General features: G+C 42.8%; 1 protein-coding gene across 2 annotated transcripts in view; it reads right to left on the bottom strand.

The window, feature by feature from the left end:
- TMEM145 (transmembrane protein 145) overlaps positions 1–17,550 on the bottom strand; it is a 212,750-nt gene that overhangs the window by 81,181 nt on the left and 114,019 nt on the right. For both annotated transcript variants that reach the window (XR_016314191.1, XM_089687374.1), the window contains exons 3-6: positions 16,884–16,961; positions 16,712–16,798; positions 2,746–2,847; positions 274–358 (exon numbers count right to left, since the gene is read on the bottom strand). Coding sequence is in view for 1 of the 2 variants with exons in the window: in XM_089687374.1 (XP_089543500.1) it covers positions 274–358; positions 2,746–2,847; positions 16,712–16,798; positions 16,884–16,961 (352 nt within the window). In the remaining variant the exon portion in view is untranslated. The remainder of the gene's footprint in view (positions 1–273; positions 359–2,745; positions 2,848–16,711; positions 16,799–16,883; positions 16,962–17,550) is intronic.

Genomic DNA, 17,550 nt, shown 5'->3' with positions numbered 1-17,550 from the left:
GAGATGCACCCCAAATGTAACAAACAGAAAATTTCCAGCTTGCACATATCCATTAAGAGGTGGCAAGGGAGCCAGGATCAATTTTTACAGAAAAACATGAACTTTGATTGAGTTTTGACACCTGGTTTTCACTGAGGATAACCTTTACTTCTTCGTCAAACGGTTAATTTGAATCCTGGACTCCAACCTGTCCATCGCTTCCAGTTCCTAACCCTTCTGTGAATTAATCACCCCAAAACCCAAAAAGAAGTATTGGAAAATGTTGATACTGACCAAACTCATCTGCAGAGAAGTGTCTCGTCCAGAAGGATTTTCCATTTGTCAGGGTCATCTCATACTCCAACTGCAGACCATCTCCCTGCAGAGAGTAACATTGTTAGCAAGAAGGTGTGTAGTCAATATAAACAGTAAGAAGCTTTAAAAAAAAAAACTCTGAACACGGTTCTCACTCTGCTCTCCACCTGTCAGCAAGCTTCCAGTGTTAGACTGTCAGCACTGTGCAATACAGGAAGTCAGTACAAACAACATTTAGACCTATATTTAAAATAAATAAATTAATTAATAATGTATTTATTTATCTATTTAATTAATTAACTACTTACTTAATTAAATAAATAAATAAATACATACATGCATGCATGCGTTCATACATACATACATAAATAAATACGTAAATAAGTAAATAAATAATTAAACAAAGTGGCCTTTTATACCTTCCTGGGGTTCAATTTTAAAAGAAAATTGTAATTTTAGTATGGTTATACTTTGTTATCCCACCTCCCCATTTTCCTACCCCAATTCTTACATCTAGTTGCCCAGCCTTTTCAGTGATTTTCGTTGTGCAGCCAGGCACTTTAACAAAATTCTTCCAAATGGGCTCTTTAGCTCTTTGCGAGAGTGGAAGAATCTCCACTCCTTTCTATGTAAAGGCCATTCATTTTTTGAACCCAATGGTGGATGCCCTTTTCATAGGAATATTTGAGGATTCTTCTACAGATGGGAGAATAAAGCAGTGCCTGGTTTTTGGCTCCCAGTGAGCCACACAAAGACTTTTGGCAAAAAGGCTGTACAGTTCTTAGTCCTGTAAATCGCAGGGTAAGTGAGCGCTTAGGTAAAATAATGAATAAGTTGAAATGAAAAACAGCAGCTGAACACCAAAAAGGCACCATATAAACCTCCAGAATAATCAAAATAAAGCAAGGTGCAGCGCTAAAATGTTATGTTAGGACATATAGACATCTTTATGTAAAAAATACAATAGAATAAAACAATATAATAAAACGACATCAAGGTGCAAGTAAAAACGTCACCTAATGGTGACTATAGGTGATTGGGCACTAGACCAAATACAGTCTATAGCGTGAGTAGAAAAGATCCCAAATGATCTTCAAAAATCCAATGGCTGGATCCGTGGATGAGGTGATGGATGTATAAAGATTGCGCACTCACCAGATACGCAATCTCAATGCGCATTTAAAGTAGATAATCTCAGGACATCAAGGATCCTTATGTGGGTCTGGTCAGATCTGGTCAAATGCCCCTCACTGCTTGATAGTGCTGCCATGTTTAAAGAAACAGTTCTTAAAGACTTGGCTGGTGTTAGAGGCCAATGGAGAGAGGGCTTCCCTTGCGGCTAAATTCCAGACTCCCCTGGATATGGGACAGAAGGAGTCAGGCCCAAAGTAGCATTTTGAGTTCTTAGTCCTGGTTCACATATATGCGGTCGTACGGGCCGCGTTTTGCGCAGGCACGAGAGCCCATTCATTTGAAAGGACTCCCATGCCCCGTGACATGCAGGGAAGAAGTCCCTGCACTTCTTCTGAAAACGCAGCCTGCACGGGAACCTCGGTTCCCAATACGGTTGCGTTTTCCAGTGTGGGCGGCGAAAATTAATGGCATCCGCTAGTGGGTCCGCATTCCTCTGTGCGGGTGGTGCGGCTGCACAGATTTTCGTGCGGATCCGCAGCCGCACCACCCGCACATATGTGAACCAAGCCTTAGTGGGTCACACAACAAAGATTTCAAAAGGATAAGTGAACATTTAACCGTTAAAATAAATCACAGTAGCCAGTAGGCTAGCCTACAGTATCTGCCTCCAGACCTTGAAACTTGATGAGTAGGTCCCTGATGACTGGTCACCTAGGCACAAAAAACCACATTGTGAATTGGTAGTACTGAATATATCTTGGGCAGTCTGCTGTCAGTCCACGCAAGGTCGGTATGAACTAAGATTATTATTAAAGCAAAACTTTACCCAAAAGGGGAAGTTCCGCTTTTCTGCCTCCTCGCACCCCCTTCTCCACAACTACTGGCAAAGAGCAGACGTCCGCCGCCCCCCCTCACACATTTCTCTGCCAGCAGCCTCTTGGGACACGTCATGGATCCCAGAAGGCTGTGGGACCATTCCCAAAGGCAACGTAGTGGGAAGCCAGCTGTGATGCTGCAAGGAGTCACAAATGGCTTCCCATACTAAAGATGCCGGTGCCAGAGACACCCGAAGACCAATGAAGAACCAGTCTTGGTGAGGACATCGCTGGATCAGTGGACAGAAAAGTGTCCTTTTATTAAAAATCAGAAGCTGCAGTATTTGTAGCTGCTGACTATTAATTTTTTAATTTTCTGTTACTAGGGTGAAGATACTCAAACAAGCAAGTAATTTAGCCCAACAGCATCCAAACCTAAGGCACTTAGGTTAGCTTAGTGTGTAGTGAACTGAAAATGTATGTGGTGTCCATGAATTCTCACCCCGCACTTGCTGAGCGCGATGTACCACCATCTCTCACGGACAGACCGGAAGCTCCTCCCACTGTTGCAGCTCAAGTAGCTTTGCCCATTCTCCTTTGTCACCTGATGGAATAAGACCAATGGGAGTACACAGTCAGACTAGAAAATTGGATGCTATCCAAAAAATTAAATATAAAATTAAAGCAAAAAGGTCAATCACCACTGAACCATCTTGGTTTGTTAAATACATCACTTAACGTGGAAAGTGAAAGACAATCAGCGCAGTCACTATTAAAACAAAATATCATAAACTATCTGTGACAGAAAAACCTAATATACATGAATCACAAGCAAATCAACGAGCTCACAAATCTGGGAATTCTTAACCACTTTCCCTTCACCTTATAGCAGAAATACTTATACAGGGCAGCAGGGGTGCACAAAATCATGTGTATATACGTGATTTTGCATTTCTGGGTAGGAGGCGCACTCAGCTGGCACTCGGTGACTGCCGCTAAAGCCAAGAGGGGAGAGATCTGTTCGTAAACTAGCTGCACCACCAGCCGGTGATTCTCCGTCAGCACCCGGCGATCGCCCTGTATCACCGACGGGGGAGAGGTCTGTATGTAAACAATACAGATCTCTCCCCTGTCAGCTCCTGCACATTGCTTTGCAATGTGCTTACGTAGTAAAGCGCACACACACAGCACACAGTTAACCTTTTGATCGTCCCAGATGTTAACCCCTTTCTGCCCACCCATATGGAAGAAAAATATATTTCAAATATATTTTAAAAATATTCTTCCCAAATATATTGACATATATTTGAAATGCTGCAATTTTGACCATATTCAATATATTTCAAAATATATTTAAATATATATATATATATATATATATATACTACATGTTGAAATGCATTTTTATTACAAAATATATGAAAAATATTTGTAAAAATACATTTCAAATATACTGTATGTCTTTAAAAATACAAATCTACATTTTTGGAATGCATTTACAAATATATGTAAAAATATATGTTAAAATTACTTTTTTTATATGTTGAAAAAAATCTGAAGAATATATTTAAAAAATAAATATTTTTAAAAACGCATTTCAACATGCAGTATATATATATATATATTTATTGATTGATTGAAATATATTGAATATGGCCAAAATTGCAGCATTTCAAATTAATGTCAATATATTTGGGAAGAATATTTTTAATATATAATTCAATACTTGCCCCTTGCTTTCACGTATCTGAAAAGATCTGGCTTCATGGGGCACTTCAGCTCTTCCTGATTCGGCCGCATCAACACCCTTACCTAAGTTGCCATACGTTTTTTAGACTATACCGATCGTTGTGCCTAAGAGTTTCTTTCTCTCACTTCGTTCCTTTTTGATCAGATTTATTTGGCACCGAGGGTTCTCAAGGTTAAAATATAGGTTACTGAAACTCAAAGGCGGAGTCTATCAGACTTTGAGCTATATTATAGAGCTACGTTACTAGCTGGGATGCTTGATTGGTTTCCCAGACCCTTCTGTAAAGCCTTTTGTATGATAGAACAAGATCTATCTTCGGTTGATCTCCGGGCTTTCCCATGGGGTTATAGCCATGACTATCGGCGGTTTCCCGGCCTGTCCCCATTGACTGTGGCTGTACTGTGGCTTCTTCTGATCCCGCTCCCTTATCACCCCTATTTGATAACCCCGCTCTTCCTCAAGGGTTAGACTCTTCTACTATCGGTCCCTTTATGCGCGCCTCATGGCCCGTAGCTCGGGACTTTATCTGCCCCCAATCAGGTCTTCCACTCCTTCAGGGTGGGCATAGGGATTGGCTGACCACTTTACATCTGTCCTAATTTTGCAAACACTCATACTCTTCCTCCTGCACCCATTGTCCACTCTCTGAGTTTGAGCGGTTGTGCTCCCTCTCGGAACCACCGAGACATGTCCTAGCTTCCCTCTATAAAGTGTTACACAATGCTCTTCATTGTGAATTCCCTTCCTACACCAAAGTGTGGACTCGAGACCTGGGTAAAGACATATTGGCAGTGGACTGGTCCACGTCATTCCACTTCACTCATAAATCGTCCATTTCTTGTTATTCACAGGAAAAGAATTTTAAGCTCCTTTCTCGATGTATAGGGACTTCCTCTCCCTATACAAAATGTTTCCTTCTACGCCTAATCTCTGCTGGTGCTGTACTAAAGCTGTTGGTACTCAGCTCCATATTTGGTGGGATTGTGATCAAATACAACCTTCCTGGCGACAGATTTCGTTGTATATAACAGGATCTATGGTGAGTCCTTGGCCCCTTTTCTGTAGATTGCTCTCCTATTTATGTTATCGGGCTCATTGGCAGTTCAGAAAAAAAGTTTGCTGCGTTTCTTTTTATCTGCAGCCCGCCAACTGATACCCCTCTTTTGGAAAATGGCCACTCCCCTGCCTCTTCCGATGTGGGTTTTGTGCTTAATGATATCATGCGTATGGAGGAAATGCTGGCATTTGCCAATGATACCTGTGATAAAACAGAAGTTACTGTGGTTGGTCTGGCTCCATTTCTCCTCCTCTTCGACTCTCTGAGATATGTGTTCCCCTGCTGTGCCCTAGGGGAGTTGAACCTTGCTCCCCCGACTCATTTTTATTTTGGAATGCATGCCGATTTGACCCTGCAGATCGCGCCCAGGTGCGGGTGGCGGGGTCACTCCGGTGGGATACTGGTGGAAGGCCGCCTTGGTTCTGCTTTTCGCCCTTCCCATCTCCCGACCCTCTCTCTTCTTATCCTTCACTATTTCTACAACTGTTTTTTCTTTTTTTCTCTCCTTTTTATCCTTTTTTCTCAGTTTGGGTTTATACATGTGGTTGTACGGAGTTCTCATTTGGTTTCATACATCTCACCCAGGGATGCCCCCCTGGAAACTATGCTTTTTCATACCTCTGTAATATGTGTTATTGATCAATTCATCTTGTTATTGTATAGAATCATTTTCACTCATCCACATGGATCATTGCAACATCTGTGATATTTTTATGTTCATTTACTTGTACGTTATCATTATATCTCATGCTTTGTTCTGTTAAAATTTGATACAAAATATAATAAAGACAAATTTGCTTTTAAAATATATTTCAAATATATTTTTCTTCCATGTGGGAAGTGTCATTAGTACAGTGTCAGTGCTTTTTATTAGCACTGATCTCTGTATTGGTGTCACTGGGGATGTCAGTGACAGTTAGTCAGTTTTCCCCCCAGTGTCAGAATGCCTGCCGCAGTCCCACTATAAGTCGCTAAACGCCACCATTACTAGTATAAAAAAAAAACAAAATCCAACGTTTATACCATCATTTGTAGATGCTATAACTTCAACGTAAACCAATTAATATACACATATTGGGTTTTTTTCTAGCAAAGACAGGTAGCAGAATATATTTTGGCCTAAATTTATGAAGAAATTTGACTTTTAACATTTTTTTTACTGGACATGATTAATAGCAAAAAGTCCCAAAAGTTTTTTTTTCCTCAAACTTATCGGCCTTTTTTTTTTCTATAGCGCATAAAATAAAAAACGTACAGGTGATCAAATACCACCTAAAGAAAGCTCTATTTGTGGGACGTACATTTAATTTGGGTGCAGCGTTGCACGACCGTGCAATTGTCAGTTAAAGTAATGCAGCGCCGTGTTGCAAAAAATGGCCTGGTCAGGAAGGGGGGTAAATCCTCTGGAGGGCAAGTGGTTTATTGCTCTTAGGCATTTTCACTCTACCCCTCTAAGATATGACACAAATAATGATGCAGCACGATTAAAACAGTGTCTTTTAAATAAATAACACTTTAAATAAATAAATAAGTCCCAAATGATGAAACAAAAGTCCTTGAATATGTATGTGTGGTCAACCACCAGTGAATTCTAGATATCGCTGTTGAAGAGAAGACTGTGATATTGAGAATTCAATAGTGGTTGGCCACAAATACTGTACAGATTCAAGAACTTTAATTTCATCATTTGGGATTTTTTATTTATTTAATTAAAGTGTTACTAACCCCAGGACTCTGCATTCCCTATATCTGGTCTCCCAGGACCCTACATTCACTATATCCGGTCTCCCAGGACCCTGCATTCACTATATCTGGTCTCCCAGGACCCTGCATTCACTATATCCGGTCTCCCAGGACCCTGCATTCACTATATCCGGTCTCCCAGGACCCTGCATTCACTATATCCGGTCTCCCAGGACCCTGCATTCACTATATCCGGTCTCCCAGGACCCTGCATTTACTATATCCGGTCTCCCAGGACCCTGCATTCACTATATCCGGTCTCCCCGGACCCTGCATTCACTATATCCGGTCTCCCAGGACCCTGCATTCACTATATCCGGTCTCCCCGGACCCTGCATTCACTATATCTGGTCTCCCCAGACCCTGCATTTACTATATCTGATCTCCCCAGACTCTGAATTCACTATATCTGGTCTCCCCATACTCTGCATTCACTATATCTGGTCTCCCCGGACCCTGCATTCACTATATCTGGTCTCCCCGGACCCTGCATTCACTATATCGGACTCCAAGGACCCTGCATTCACTATATCTGGTCTCCCCAGACCCTGCATTTACTATATCTGGTCTTCCACAGTACACACAACATGGAAATGCAATTATGTTAATAAAAATAAACGATAAATACCTTTTCTCTTCAGCAGTTACAGCAGCCTTGTGACTTCTATCAGTGTTCAGCAGGGCACTGGTTAAAGCTTGAGGGAGGAGATTTCATTCTCCTCTGACTGTACTATGAGGCTGCAGGACTCCTGACCCTTTGTCCAGAGAACACTGATTGGCCCTGTGCTGATCACATGCACCCAAAAAAAAAAACTCTCTAGCAATACACACCAAACTGAGCATGTGCAGCTTGCCCCTAAGGCTCTGTTCTATCAGCAGATGGATTGGGGACTGTGGCAGAAAGGGGAGGATCAGAGAAGACAGGATCAAACAGCCTTTTTACACAATGCAGAGGATTAACCCCTTAGGTTCCACAGTGAGTATAACATACATGCTTTACTGCATATACAGACTGATTTTACTGTTGTGGGTTTAGTAACACTTTAAGAGACACTGTTTTAGTTGCGCTGCGTCATTATTTGTGTCATATCACTTAACGTGTTTTATCATATTTGTTCAGTAAGTGCAAAAAATACCTGTAGACCTGATAGCTGATGACTGCTTGTGTGTATCTGACTCTACTGACTGTTATCAGTTATTATTATTCTCTCTATCTCTGAACTACAGAACCTCCTACCATGGTATAGAAAAGAGAAGAGGGGGGAGTGTTCTCTAATCCTACCTTAGGGTGACAAGCTGCTCCTCCATAGATACAGATATAGTGAATGCAGGGTCCGGGGAGACCAGATATAGTGAATGCAGGGTCTGGGGAGACCAGATATAAAGAATGCAGGGTCCAAGGAAGACTGAATATAGTGAATGTGGGGTCCAGGGAGACCAGATATAGTGAATGCAGGGTCCTGGGAGACCAGATATAGTGAATGCAGGGTCCTGGGGGACCTGATATAGTGAATGCAGGTTCCTGGGAGACCAGATATAGTGAATGCAGGGTCCACGGAGACCAGATATAGTGAATGCAGGGTATGGGGAGACCAGATATAGTGAATGCAGGGTCCGGGGAGACCGGATATAGTGAATGCAGGGTCCTGGGAGACCAGATATAGTGAATGCAGGGTCCGGGGAAAGCGGATATAGTGAGTGCAGGGTCTGGGGAGACCAGATTTAGTGAATGCAGGGTCTGGGGAGACCAGATATAGTGAATGCAGGGTCCAGGGAGACCAGATATAGTGAATGCAGGGTCTGGGGAGACTGGATATAGTGAATGCAGGGTCCGGGGAGACCGGATATAGTGAATGCAGGGTCCGGGGAGACCAGATATAGTGAATGCAGGGTCCGGGGAGAGCGGATATAGTGAATGTAGGTCCGGGGAGAGCGGATATAGTGAATGCAGGGTGCGGGGAGACCAGATATAGTGAATGCAGGGTCCGGGGAGAGCAGATATAGTGAATGCAGGGTCCGGGGAGAGCAGATATAGTGAATGCAGGGTCCGGGGAGACCAGATATAGTGAATGCAGGGTCCGGGGAGACCAGATATAGTGAATGCAGGGTCCGGGGAGAGCGGATATAGTGAATGTAGGTCCGGGGAGAGCGGATATAGTGAATGCAGGGTCCGGGGAGAGCAGATATAGTGAATGCAGGGTCCGGGGAGAGCAGATATAGTGAATGCAGGGTCCGGGGAGACCAGATATAGTGAATGCAGGGTCCTGGGTTTAGTAACACTCTAAAAACTATGAGAGTTCTGTAAAAATAGATAACATCTATTTGTATAATCTCAATTCATAATAAAGACCAGCCAGATAGTTCTCCCTTATACAGCTCTGTGTATGAAAAATGTTGGCATTCAAGTGCACAAAATTCCATATAAATGGCTGTCACCATATTTACTCAAACATGGGTAGTCTTTCCTGCTATATGATCATGGAAAAAAGAATCGACAACTTGAGTATCTATTGGTAATGATCGCTGTGCAGATACAGTGAGTGGCATGGATCGTTTACAAAGGGGGTGAAAGGGTGCCTTTTCAATAAGCTCCAAAACTGTTTTTTCACTCTCAAAGTTGATAGAAATGTTTGTGGAGTTAGCATTGAGCTATATGGACACAAGAAATATAAATTGTAAATCCACTAAGCCTCCTTCTGTAGAAGGATTTGTCTGCATCACCCTGTCTATTTGATAGCCGTAAGTGGAAAATCCCACTGAAATTTTCAGCGCTTATTAAAAAGACAACTTTTGATCCCCTTTTTCTGATAGGATGCACCACCCGTGTATGACTACAAGAAGCAGTAAGCTAGCCTCTTGGCTCATTAATAAGAAAAGACAAAATGTATTCTTAACAAAAGATCACAGGAGGGAGCAGATTAAATATTTCCATAAAAGAATAAGGGAAGGAGAGTAAAAGAAAGATACAGTATGTTCTGATCGCCAGCTGAGATGGTCGCCAAGGTCAAGGTCTTCAAGGTCAACAAGGTAGCCAGCTGAGATGAAACGCGTAGACACCATCGGCATACACCCTATCTCCTGTCCATCCACTTGGACAAATACCAGCAAAGCAGCAAGTGGCATTCAAGATTTGTTTTCCCTCCACCTAACAAGTGAGATTTGGGGCACAACTGTCTTCCAGATGCAGGACGAGAAAGGAATATTGCTATTTATTTGCAGAGAAGACCATGTACGTGTAAGTCCCCTGTTTCATTAATTAAATATAACATATTGTGAAAGGATAAGACACAATACAAGCGCTCATGTCTGTGAGCACCCCAGGGTCACAGTATCAGACACTCGCTTAGGTGCAGCCCTCTAAAGATCAGGAAATCTTGATAGTACTGGAAGAAAGCAAAGAAGCAATCGTGCTAAAAAGGAGTTTATTTAAAAAATTACAAAAATTGCATACTTACAAACCAAGATTCATAAACAAGCTAGGAACCAATGTGCCAGTCCGAGCAAGCGGAGTTCTAACAGCAAGGTTTCTAACGCGTTTCGGGAGACATACCCTGAAGGAGCTCTGAGGAAGGGAGTACGTCTTCTGAAACATGTTAGCACATCTTGCTGTTAGAACACCGGTTCTCCCCGGACCCTGCATTCACTATATCTGGTCTCCCCGAACACTGCATTTACTATATCTGGTCTCCACGAACCCTGCACTCACTATATCTGGTCTCCCCGGACCCTGCACTCACTATGTCTGGTCTCCCCGGACCCTGCACTCACTATATCTGGTCTCCCCGAACCCTGCATTTACTATATCTGGTCTCCCCGGACCCTGCACTCACTATATCTGGTCTCCCCGGACCCTGCATTCACTATATCCGGTCTCCACGCACCCTGCATTCACTATATCTGGTCTCCCCAGACCCTGAATTCACTATATCCGGTCTCCATGGATCCTGCACTCACTATATCCGGTCTCCCCAGACCCTGCATTCACTATATCCAGTCTCCCATGACACTGCATTCACTATATCAGGTCTCCCCGGACCCTGCCTTCACTATATCTGGTCTCCCCGGACCCCACACTCACTATATCTGGTCTCCCCGGACCCTGCATTCACTATATCCGCTCTCCCCGGACCCTGCATTCACTATATCTGGTCTCCCTAGACCCCGCACTCACTATATCTGGTCTCCCCGGACCCTGCATTCACTATATCTGGTCTCCCGGACCCTGCATTCACCATATCCGGTCTCCCTGGACCCTGCATTCACCATATCCGGTCTCCATGGACCCTGCACTCACTATATCCGGTCTCCCCAGACCCTGCATTCACTATATCCAGTCTCCCATGACACTGCATTCACTATATCAGGTCTCCCCGGACCCTGCCTTCACTATATCTGGTCTCCCCGGACCCCACACTCACTATATCTGGTCTCCCCGGACCCTGCATTCACTATATCCGCTCTCCCCGGACCCTGCATTCACTATATCCGCTCTCCCCGGACCCTGCATTCACTATATCTGGTCTCCCTAGACCCCGCACTCACTATATCTGGTCTCCCCGGACCCTGCATTCACTATATCTGGTCTCCCGGACCCTGCATTCACTATATCTGGTCTCCCTGGACCCCGCGCTTACTATATCTGGTCTCCCCGGACCCTGCATTCACTATTACCGGGCCCCCCCTGGACTCTGCACTCACTATATCTGGTCTCCCCGGACCCTGCATTCACTATATCTGGTCTCCCCGGATCCTGCATTCACTATATCCGGTCTCCCTGTACTCTGAGGAAGCTCTGAGGAAGGGAGTACGTCTCCCGAAACGCATTACCACACCTTGCTGTTAGAACACCGGTTGCTCGGACTGTCACATTGGTTCCTAGCTTGTTTATGAATCTTGGTTTGTGAGTATGCAATTTTGGTCATTTTTTAAATAAACTCCTTTTTATCACGGTAATACACGAGGAGAGTGCGCCCCTTCTTTGCTTTCTTCCATAACATATTGTGAGCCTGACACACCTTCAATGTTTACATTATTAATAATTCAACGTTTAGTTTAACCACTTCCAGACCGGACACTTTTACCTCCTTCCTGTCCAGGGCAATTTTCAGCTTTCAGAGCTATCACACTTTGAATGACAATTGCGCGGTCATGAAACACTGTACCCAAATGAATTTTTTTGAGACAGATAAAGCTTTATTTTGGTGGTATTTATTCACCGCTGGGATTTTTATTTTTTTTGCTATGTAAATGAAAAAGTCCAAAAATTTTGAAAAAAAGTGTTTTTTTAATAAAATTTTGCAAATAAATAATATTTCATCATAAATCTTTGCCAAAATTTATTCCGTTATCTTTTTAGTAAAAAAAATCCAAATTAGTTCATAACCAAAAATTATAATTTTTAAAAACATTTTTTTTTACATTTTTATTTTATTTTTTTATATTATTATTTTTTATTTTATTTTATTTTTTTACATACTGTCACCCGAGCAGTACAGTGTCACCATGGTGACACTGTACTACTTGTGGGGGGTGATGAAGATTTTTTTTTTTTACATATTGCTTTTACACCCATAAAGGCTGTAAAAGCAATCATTTCTCTTTCTCTCTGTCTGCATTCTTGCTCTCATTGAGAAGTACTGAGTGAGCTGTGATTGGTCACAGCTTGTCACATGGTACAAGCCTGTTGTGAATAGGCTTGTACCATGTGACCTCTGTGATCATTCACAGATTTCACACGTAGTAAGCAATGATGTCACAAGTGACATCTTGCTTACTACTTTGCATGTGATCACTGATTGGCCAATCAGTGATCACATGATCGGGACCTCGTACAGAGGTCCCGTCCGACGATCGGTGTTTCACTGTGTCCCAGGGAGCGCGCACAAGCAGGGTGCGGGGAGGCCGTTTATAAACGGCCACCCAACCCTGCACTGCCACCGTCTGGCCGTTTATATGCAACAGCCGGTCGGGAAGTGGTTAAATACCTCTTTATCTTTTAGAGTGGCAGCAAAGGAATATCCACCCTCCCCACCTTGGTACAAGACATAGGTTTTTTTTTTTTTAATGGCAATGGTGAAGCAGAAGAGGAAATGAGAGCCACCTTCAAAAATGGAATTATACAGAATCCCAGCGACAGAGCGAGTTTAAAAATTTGTTTTAGATTGCATGGACATCTAATAATAAAACAGTTAATGAGAAAGTAGAATATAGTGACACTTGAGTAATATATTCAAGAAGGAATAATCCCCCAGGGATTAAGGGAAGGAGCAATACCAGCAGAGCATCTGAGAAATGAGCGCTTCCTAGACAAATGGAAGGGGGAATGTATCAACCATAGACATCGTCTCCTAGGATTGATAGTAGCTGAGGAAATATAGATTTACAGGACCTGGAGGAATCTATTGAACCCAGTGTGTTAAGATTGAATGAGTTTAAAGATCTTCTCAAGTTTAAAGGATAAATTCACTTTTGTTCAATATTTTTTTTCTAAGTTCCAGTTCCCCTATGTACCAGTATAGCATTAACCACTTGCCCTCCACAGAATATACCCCTTCCTGACCAGGCCATTTTGTGCGATACAGCTCTGGGTTACTTTAACTGACAATTGCGCGGTCATGCATGAAATTGATGTCCTTTTTTCCCACAAATACAGCTTTCTTTCAGTGGTATTTGATCACCTCTGCGTTATTTATTTTTTGCGCTATAAACAAAAAAAGACAATTTTGGAAAAAAAAATTTCGACTTTTTGCTATAAAACATATCCAATAAAAAAATGTAATTTCGTCAAATTAAAAAATAAATTTAGGCCAAAATGTATTCTGCTCCATATCTTTTCTAAAAAAATCCCAATACGTGTAAATTAATTGATTTACGTGAAAGTTATAGCGTTTACAAATGGCGGTATATACACTGGAATTTTTTATTTTATTTTTATACCAGTAATGACGGCGATCAGTGACTTATAGTGGGACTGCAGCGGGCATTCTGACACTAGGTGGGAACTAACTACTCATGGCATCCCCAGTGACACCAATACAGTGATCAGTGCTAATAAAAAGCACTAACACTGTACTAATGGCACTGGGTAGGAAGGGGTTAACATCTGAAGTGATCAAAGGGTTAACTGTGTGCTGTGTTGTGTTCTACTAGGGAGACATGCCGTGCAGAGAGATACAACACAGCATGTCCTTGCTGACAGGAGAGAAACCTGTGTTGCTTACACACAGGTCTCTCCCCTGTCAGCTTTGCAAAGGATCACCAAGTATTCCCGGCCGGGACCTGGAGATTGACATCCCCAGCAGCCAATAGCAGCACAGGTAGGGTATATATATGTGATTTTGCGCAGCCGTGCCGCCCTGTAGCAGTACATCTGCTAGATTGTAAGCTCGAAAGAGCAGAGCCCTCGAACCCCTCGTGGATTCTTTTGTTACTGTATTGTCTCATGTTCTGTCCCCCACTATAATGTACAGCGCTGAGCAAACCTTTTTGGCGCTATATAAATACTGTATAATAATAATAGGACTGCAGACAAGCGGTTAATGTACTTCTTTTGTCCAGAGAGCTCCACAAAAAATGCTTCTCCATTACTTCTACCCTATTTTCTGCACAGACTTTAGGTCATGACACAGGAAGGAGTTGGCCAGCTGACCTCATTAGCACACACCCTGCATCATCTACCCTCCTACCTCCCACCCAGAAGTGTCCCTAGGCAGGTACGGGGGGTGCACGCCGCACTGGGTGACACCTACCGCATGGGGTGACCCCGGGCCCGCTCCGATGGATCGGATCTGCGGACTGAGCATAATGGATCGGACTCCGATCCATTATGCTCCCCAATCCACAGATTCAATCCATCCTGTAGGGATTGTCAGCTTGCTTTACAACTTACATTTTCATGGAGCGGGTCCGGTGTCACCGCGTATAGGTTGCATGCCAACGATCCCTGCAGGATGGATCGGATCAGCGGATTGGGAAGCATAATGGATCGGACTTCGATCCATTATGCTCAATCCGCAGATCCGATCCATCCTGCGGGGATCGTCGGCTTGCTTTACAACTTACCTTTTCTTGGAGCGGGTCCGATGTCACCCTGTATAGGTTTCATGCCGACGATCCCCACAGGCATAATGGATCAGACTTTGATCCATTATGCTCAATCCGCAGATCCGATCCATCCTGTGGGGATCGTCAGCATGCAACCTATACGGGGTGACACCGGATCCACTCCACGAAAAGGTAAGTTGTAAAGCAAGCCGACGATCCCTGCAGGATGGATCGGATCTGCGGACTGAGCATAATGGATTGGAGTCCGATCCATTATGCTCAATCCACAGATCCGATCCATTCTGCGAGGCTTGTCGGAGGGGGTGTCACCAAGTGTTACAGCACCGGGTGACACCAACCCTAGGGATGTCCCTGCTCTCACCCACTTCCACGAATATTAAATGAAATGCAATCAATCAGTGATCACTGTTCTGGTGACATGTCAGGGAGAAGTTGGTTAAATTCATTTCAGAAATGAGCACTAACAAGTTCAATATTTTTCCTGAAAAAAAACAGGTAACTCAGTTGAGTCTACAACCTTTTGGAGGCCAACAGCCAGCAATTCCTCCCCACCGTTACTCATCATACAGGACCCCTTCATAAAACATTCAGGGATCTTATAAGTAGGTTCAGATCAAGAGGCAGTCCACATGGGGTTTTCTGTGCTTTATAAGATTAATGCAGGCCATAGATGGGTCGAAAATCGGACGATTTAAAAAAAAATGAAAAATCGGTCGTTCGATCGGCCGACGTTACCACCAACAGTAAAGAAATCGGCCGATTTGTGTCCCGTCTATGGCCGGCATTATGGCCGGTATTAACCCCATAACTTTTGCCCCTTGCAGAGACAGGGGAACGCACCATATGTGACAGCAATACATAAGAAGAAGAAGAAGGTTAAGAAGAAGAAGATTACGAAGAAGAAGTAGATTAAGAAGAAGATTAAGAAGAAGTAGAAGAAGAGGAAGAAGTAGAAGAAGAAGATTCCGAAGAAGAAGAAGGTTAAGAAGAAGAAGATTACGAAGAAGAAGAAGTAGATTAAGAAGAAGATTAAGAAGAAGAAGTAGAAGAAGAGGAAGAAGTAGAAGAAGAAGATTCCGAAGAAGAAGAAGATTCTGAAGAAGAAGATTAAGAAGAAGATTAAGAAGAAGAAGAAGATTAGGAACAAGAAGAAGCAGATTACAAAGAAGAAGAAGAAGATTACAAAGAAGAAGAAGAAGATTACAAAGAAGAGGTAGAAGATTACGAAGAAGAAGTAGAAGAAGAAGAAGATTACGAAGAAGAAGATTACGAAAAAGAAGAAGATTATGAAGAAGAAGATTAAGACGAAGAAGAAGATTATGAAGAAGAAGAAGATTAAGAAGAAGAAGATTACGAAGAAGAAGAATACAATGTTTTTATTTGGAAACAGATTTTTTTATGTGGATACAAATGGATACATTTGTTGCAACTGCAAGACTTTTTCATATAAAATATAATAGCGGACTGGAATTCTTTCTTCTTCTTCCTCTGCTTCTTCTTCTTCTTCCAGGTCACGGCTCATGCGCAGATTTTTTATCGGTAAAACAATCGGCCGATTTGCCCATCATTGCCGGGAAAATTGTCTGATCGTCAAAATTGGCCACAACTTTTCCAACATGCCCGATAAAAAAAATGTGCAAAAAGCCCGAAAAACGGCTGACCAATTAACCCACTAATGGTGCAAAAATCAGCCGATTTTTTTTTTCGGCTGAAAAATCGGCCGATTTTCAACCCGTCTATGGAAAAAAACCAGCAGGACTAGCAGCTTCTTAAAGAAGTCAGCAACGAAGTCAGCGGCTATGTCGAATAGCGAATACGACAAACTGAGTTCACATTATTTATTAAGGGCCTTACCAGACAGCCAGACCAAACATACTGTGTCGTCAGGTTGATTACTTGGTTGTTCTCTGGCCGGATTACCGATTCCTTCATCAGGCAGTCCTAGAGAAAAGAGCAATAGATGTAATACAGTTATCACTGAACAGATAACTCATGTCCCAAAAGTGAGTTCCCAGCTCCAACTAACCTTGTTCCCATTTTTATATACCGCAGGCCACTGAGACGGGTCATCAAAGTACAGCAGAATGTTCTGGCAACATTTAGCCTGTAAAAAAGCGTGAAAGTATGAGCAGAGGTGTAACAAGGGGTTAACTCACTTTTCTCATATTGTTAAAGTGTTTCATTGACCAATATTGTCTTTGTGGCCCCATTGGGAGATTTTTCCAACATGTCATCAGGAAGTTAGAACCCCCATTAGATTCTTATTCCTGTCAATGTTACTTTTGAAGCTTTCTTCTTTTTCTTTTTTCTCCAGGTGAAAATCTGACCAATAAGGGGGCGAGGTGGTGGAGAGCTAAACTTTTGTACAGTTGCAAGAAAAAGTATGTGAACCCCTTGGGCTTTTGGACATACTTTTGTAACCCTTTCCAGCTTCATGCAAGTCAACAATTCTTGATCGTAGGTCTTCTGAGAGCTCTTTTCTGCGAGGCATGGTTCACATCAGACAGTGCTTCTTGAAACCAGTAAACCCAAAAAAAAGTGTGTGTTTTTTAAGGGCAGGACAGCTGTCAGCAACACATCCAATATCATCACACTGTTGGAGTCAAGGTTGGCTCACTCCTGGCTCCAATTAGCTCTGGGAGAAGTCATTAAGCTAGGGCCTCACATACTTTTTTCTCCCTGCACTGTGAATG

The sequence above is a fragment of the Staurois parvus genome, unplaced genomic scaffold (genome assembly GCF_062004578.1).
Source record: "Staurois parvus isolate SC_StPar_1 unplaced genomic scaffold, SC_StPar_1.0 ptg000423l, whole genome shotgun sequence".
Taxonomy (NCBI): Eukaryota; Metazoa; Chordata; class Amphibia; order Anura; family Ranidae; genus Staurois; species Staurois parvus.
The sequence above is the reverse complement of the archived record's forward strand: the minus strand, read 5'-3'. Positions and strand labels throughout refer to the sequence as shown.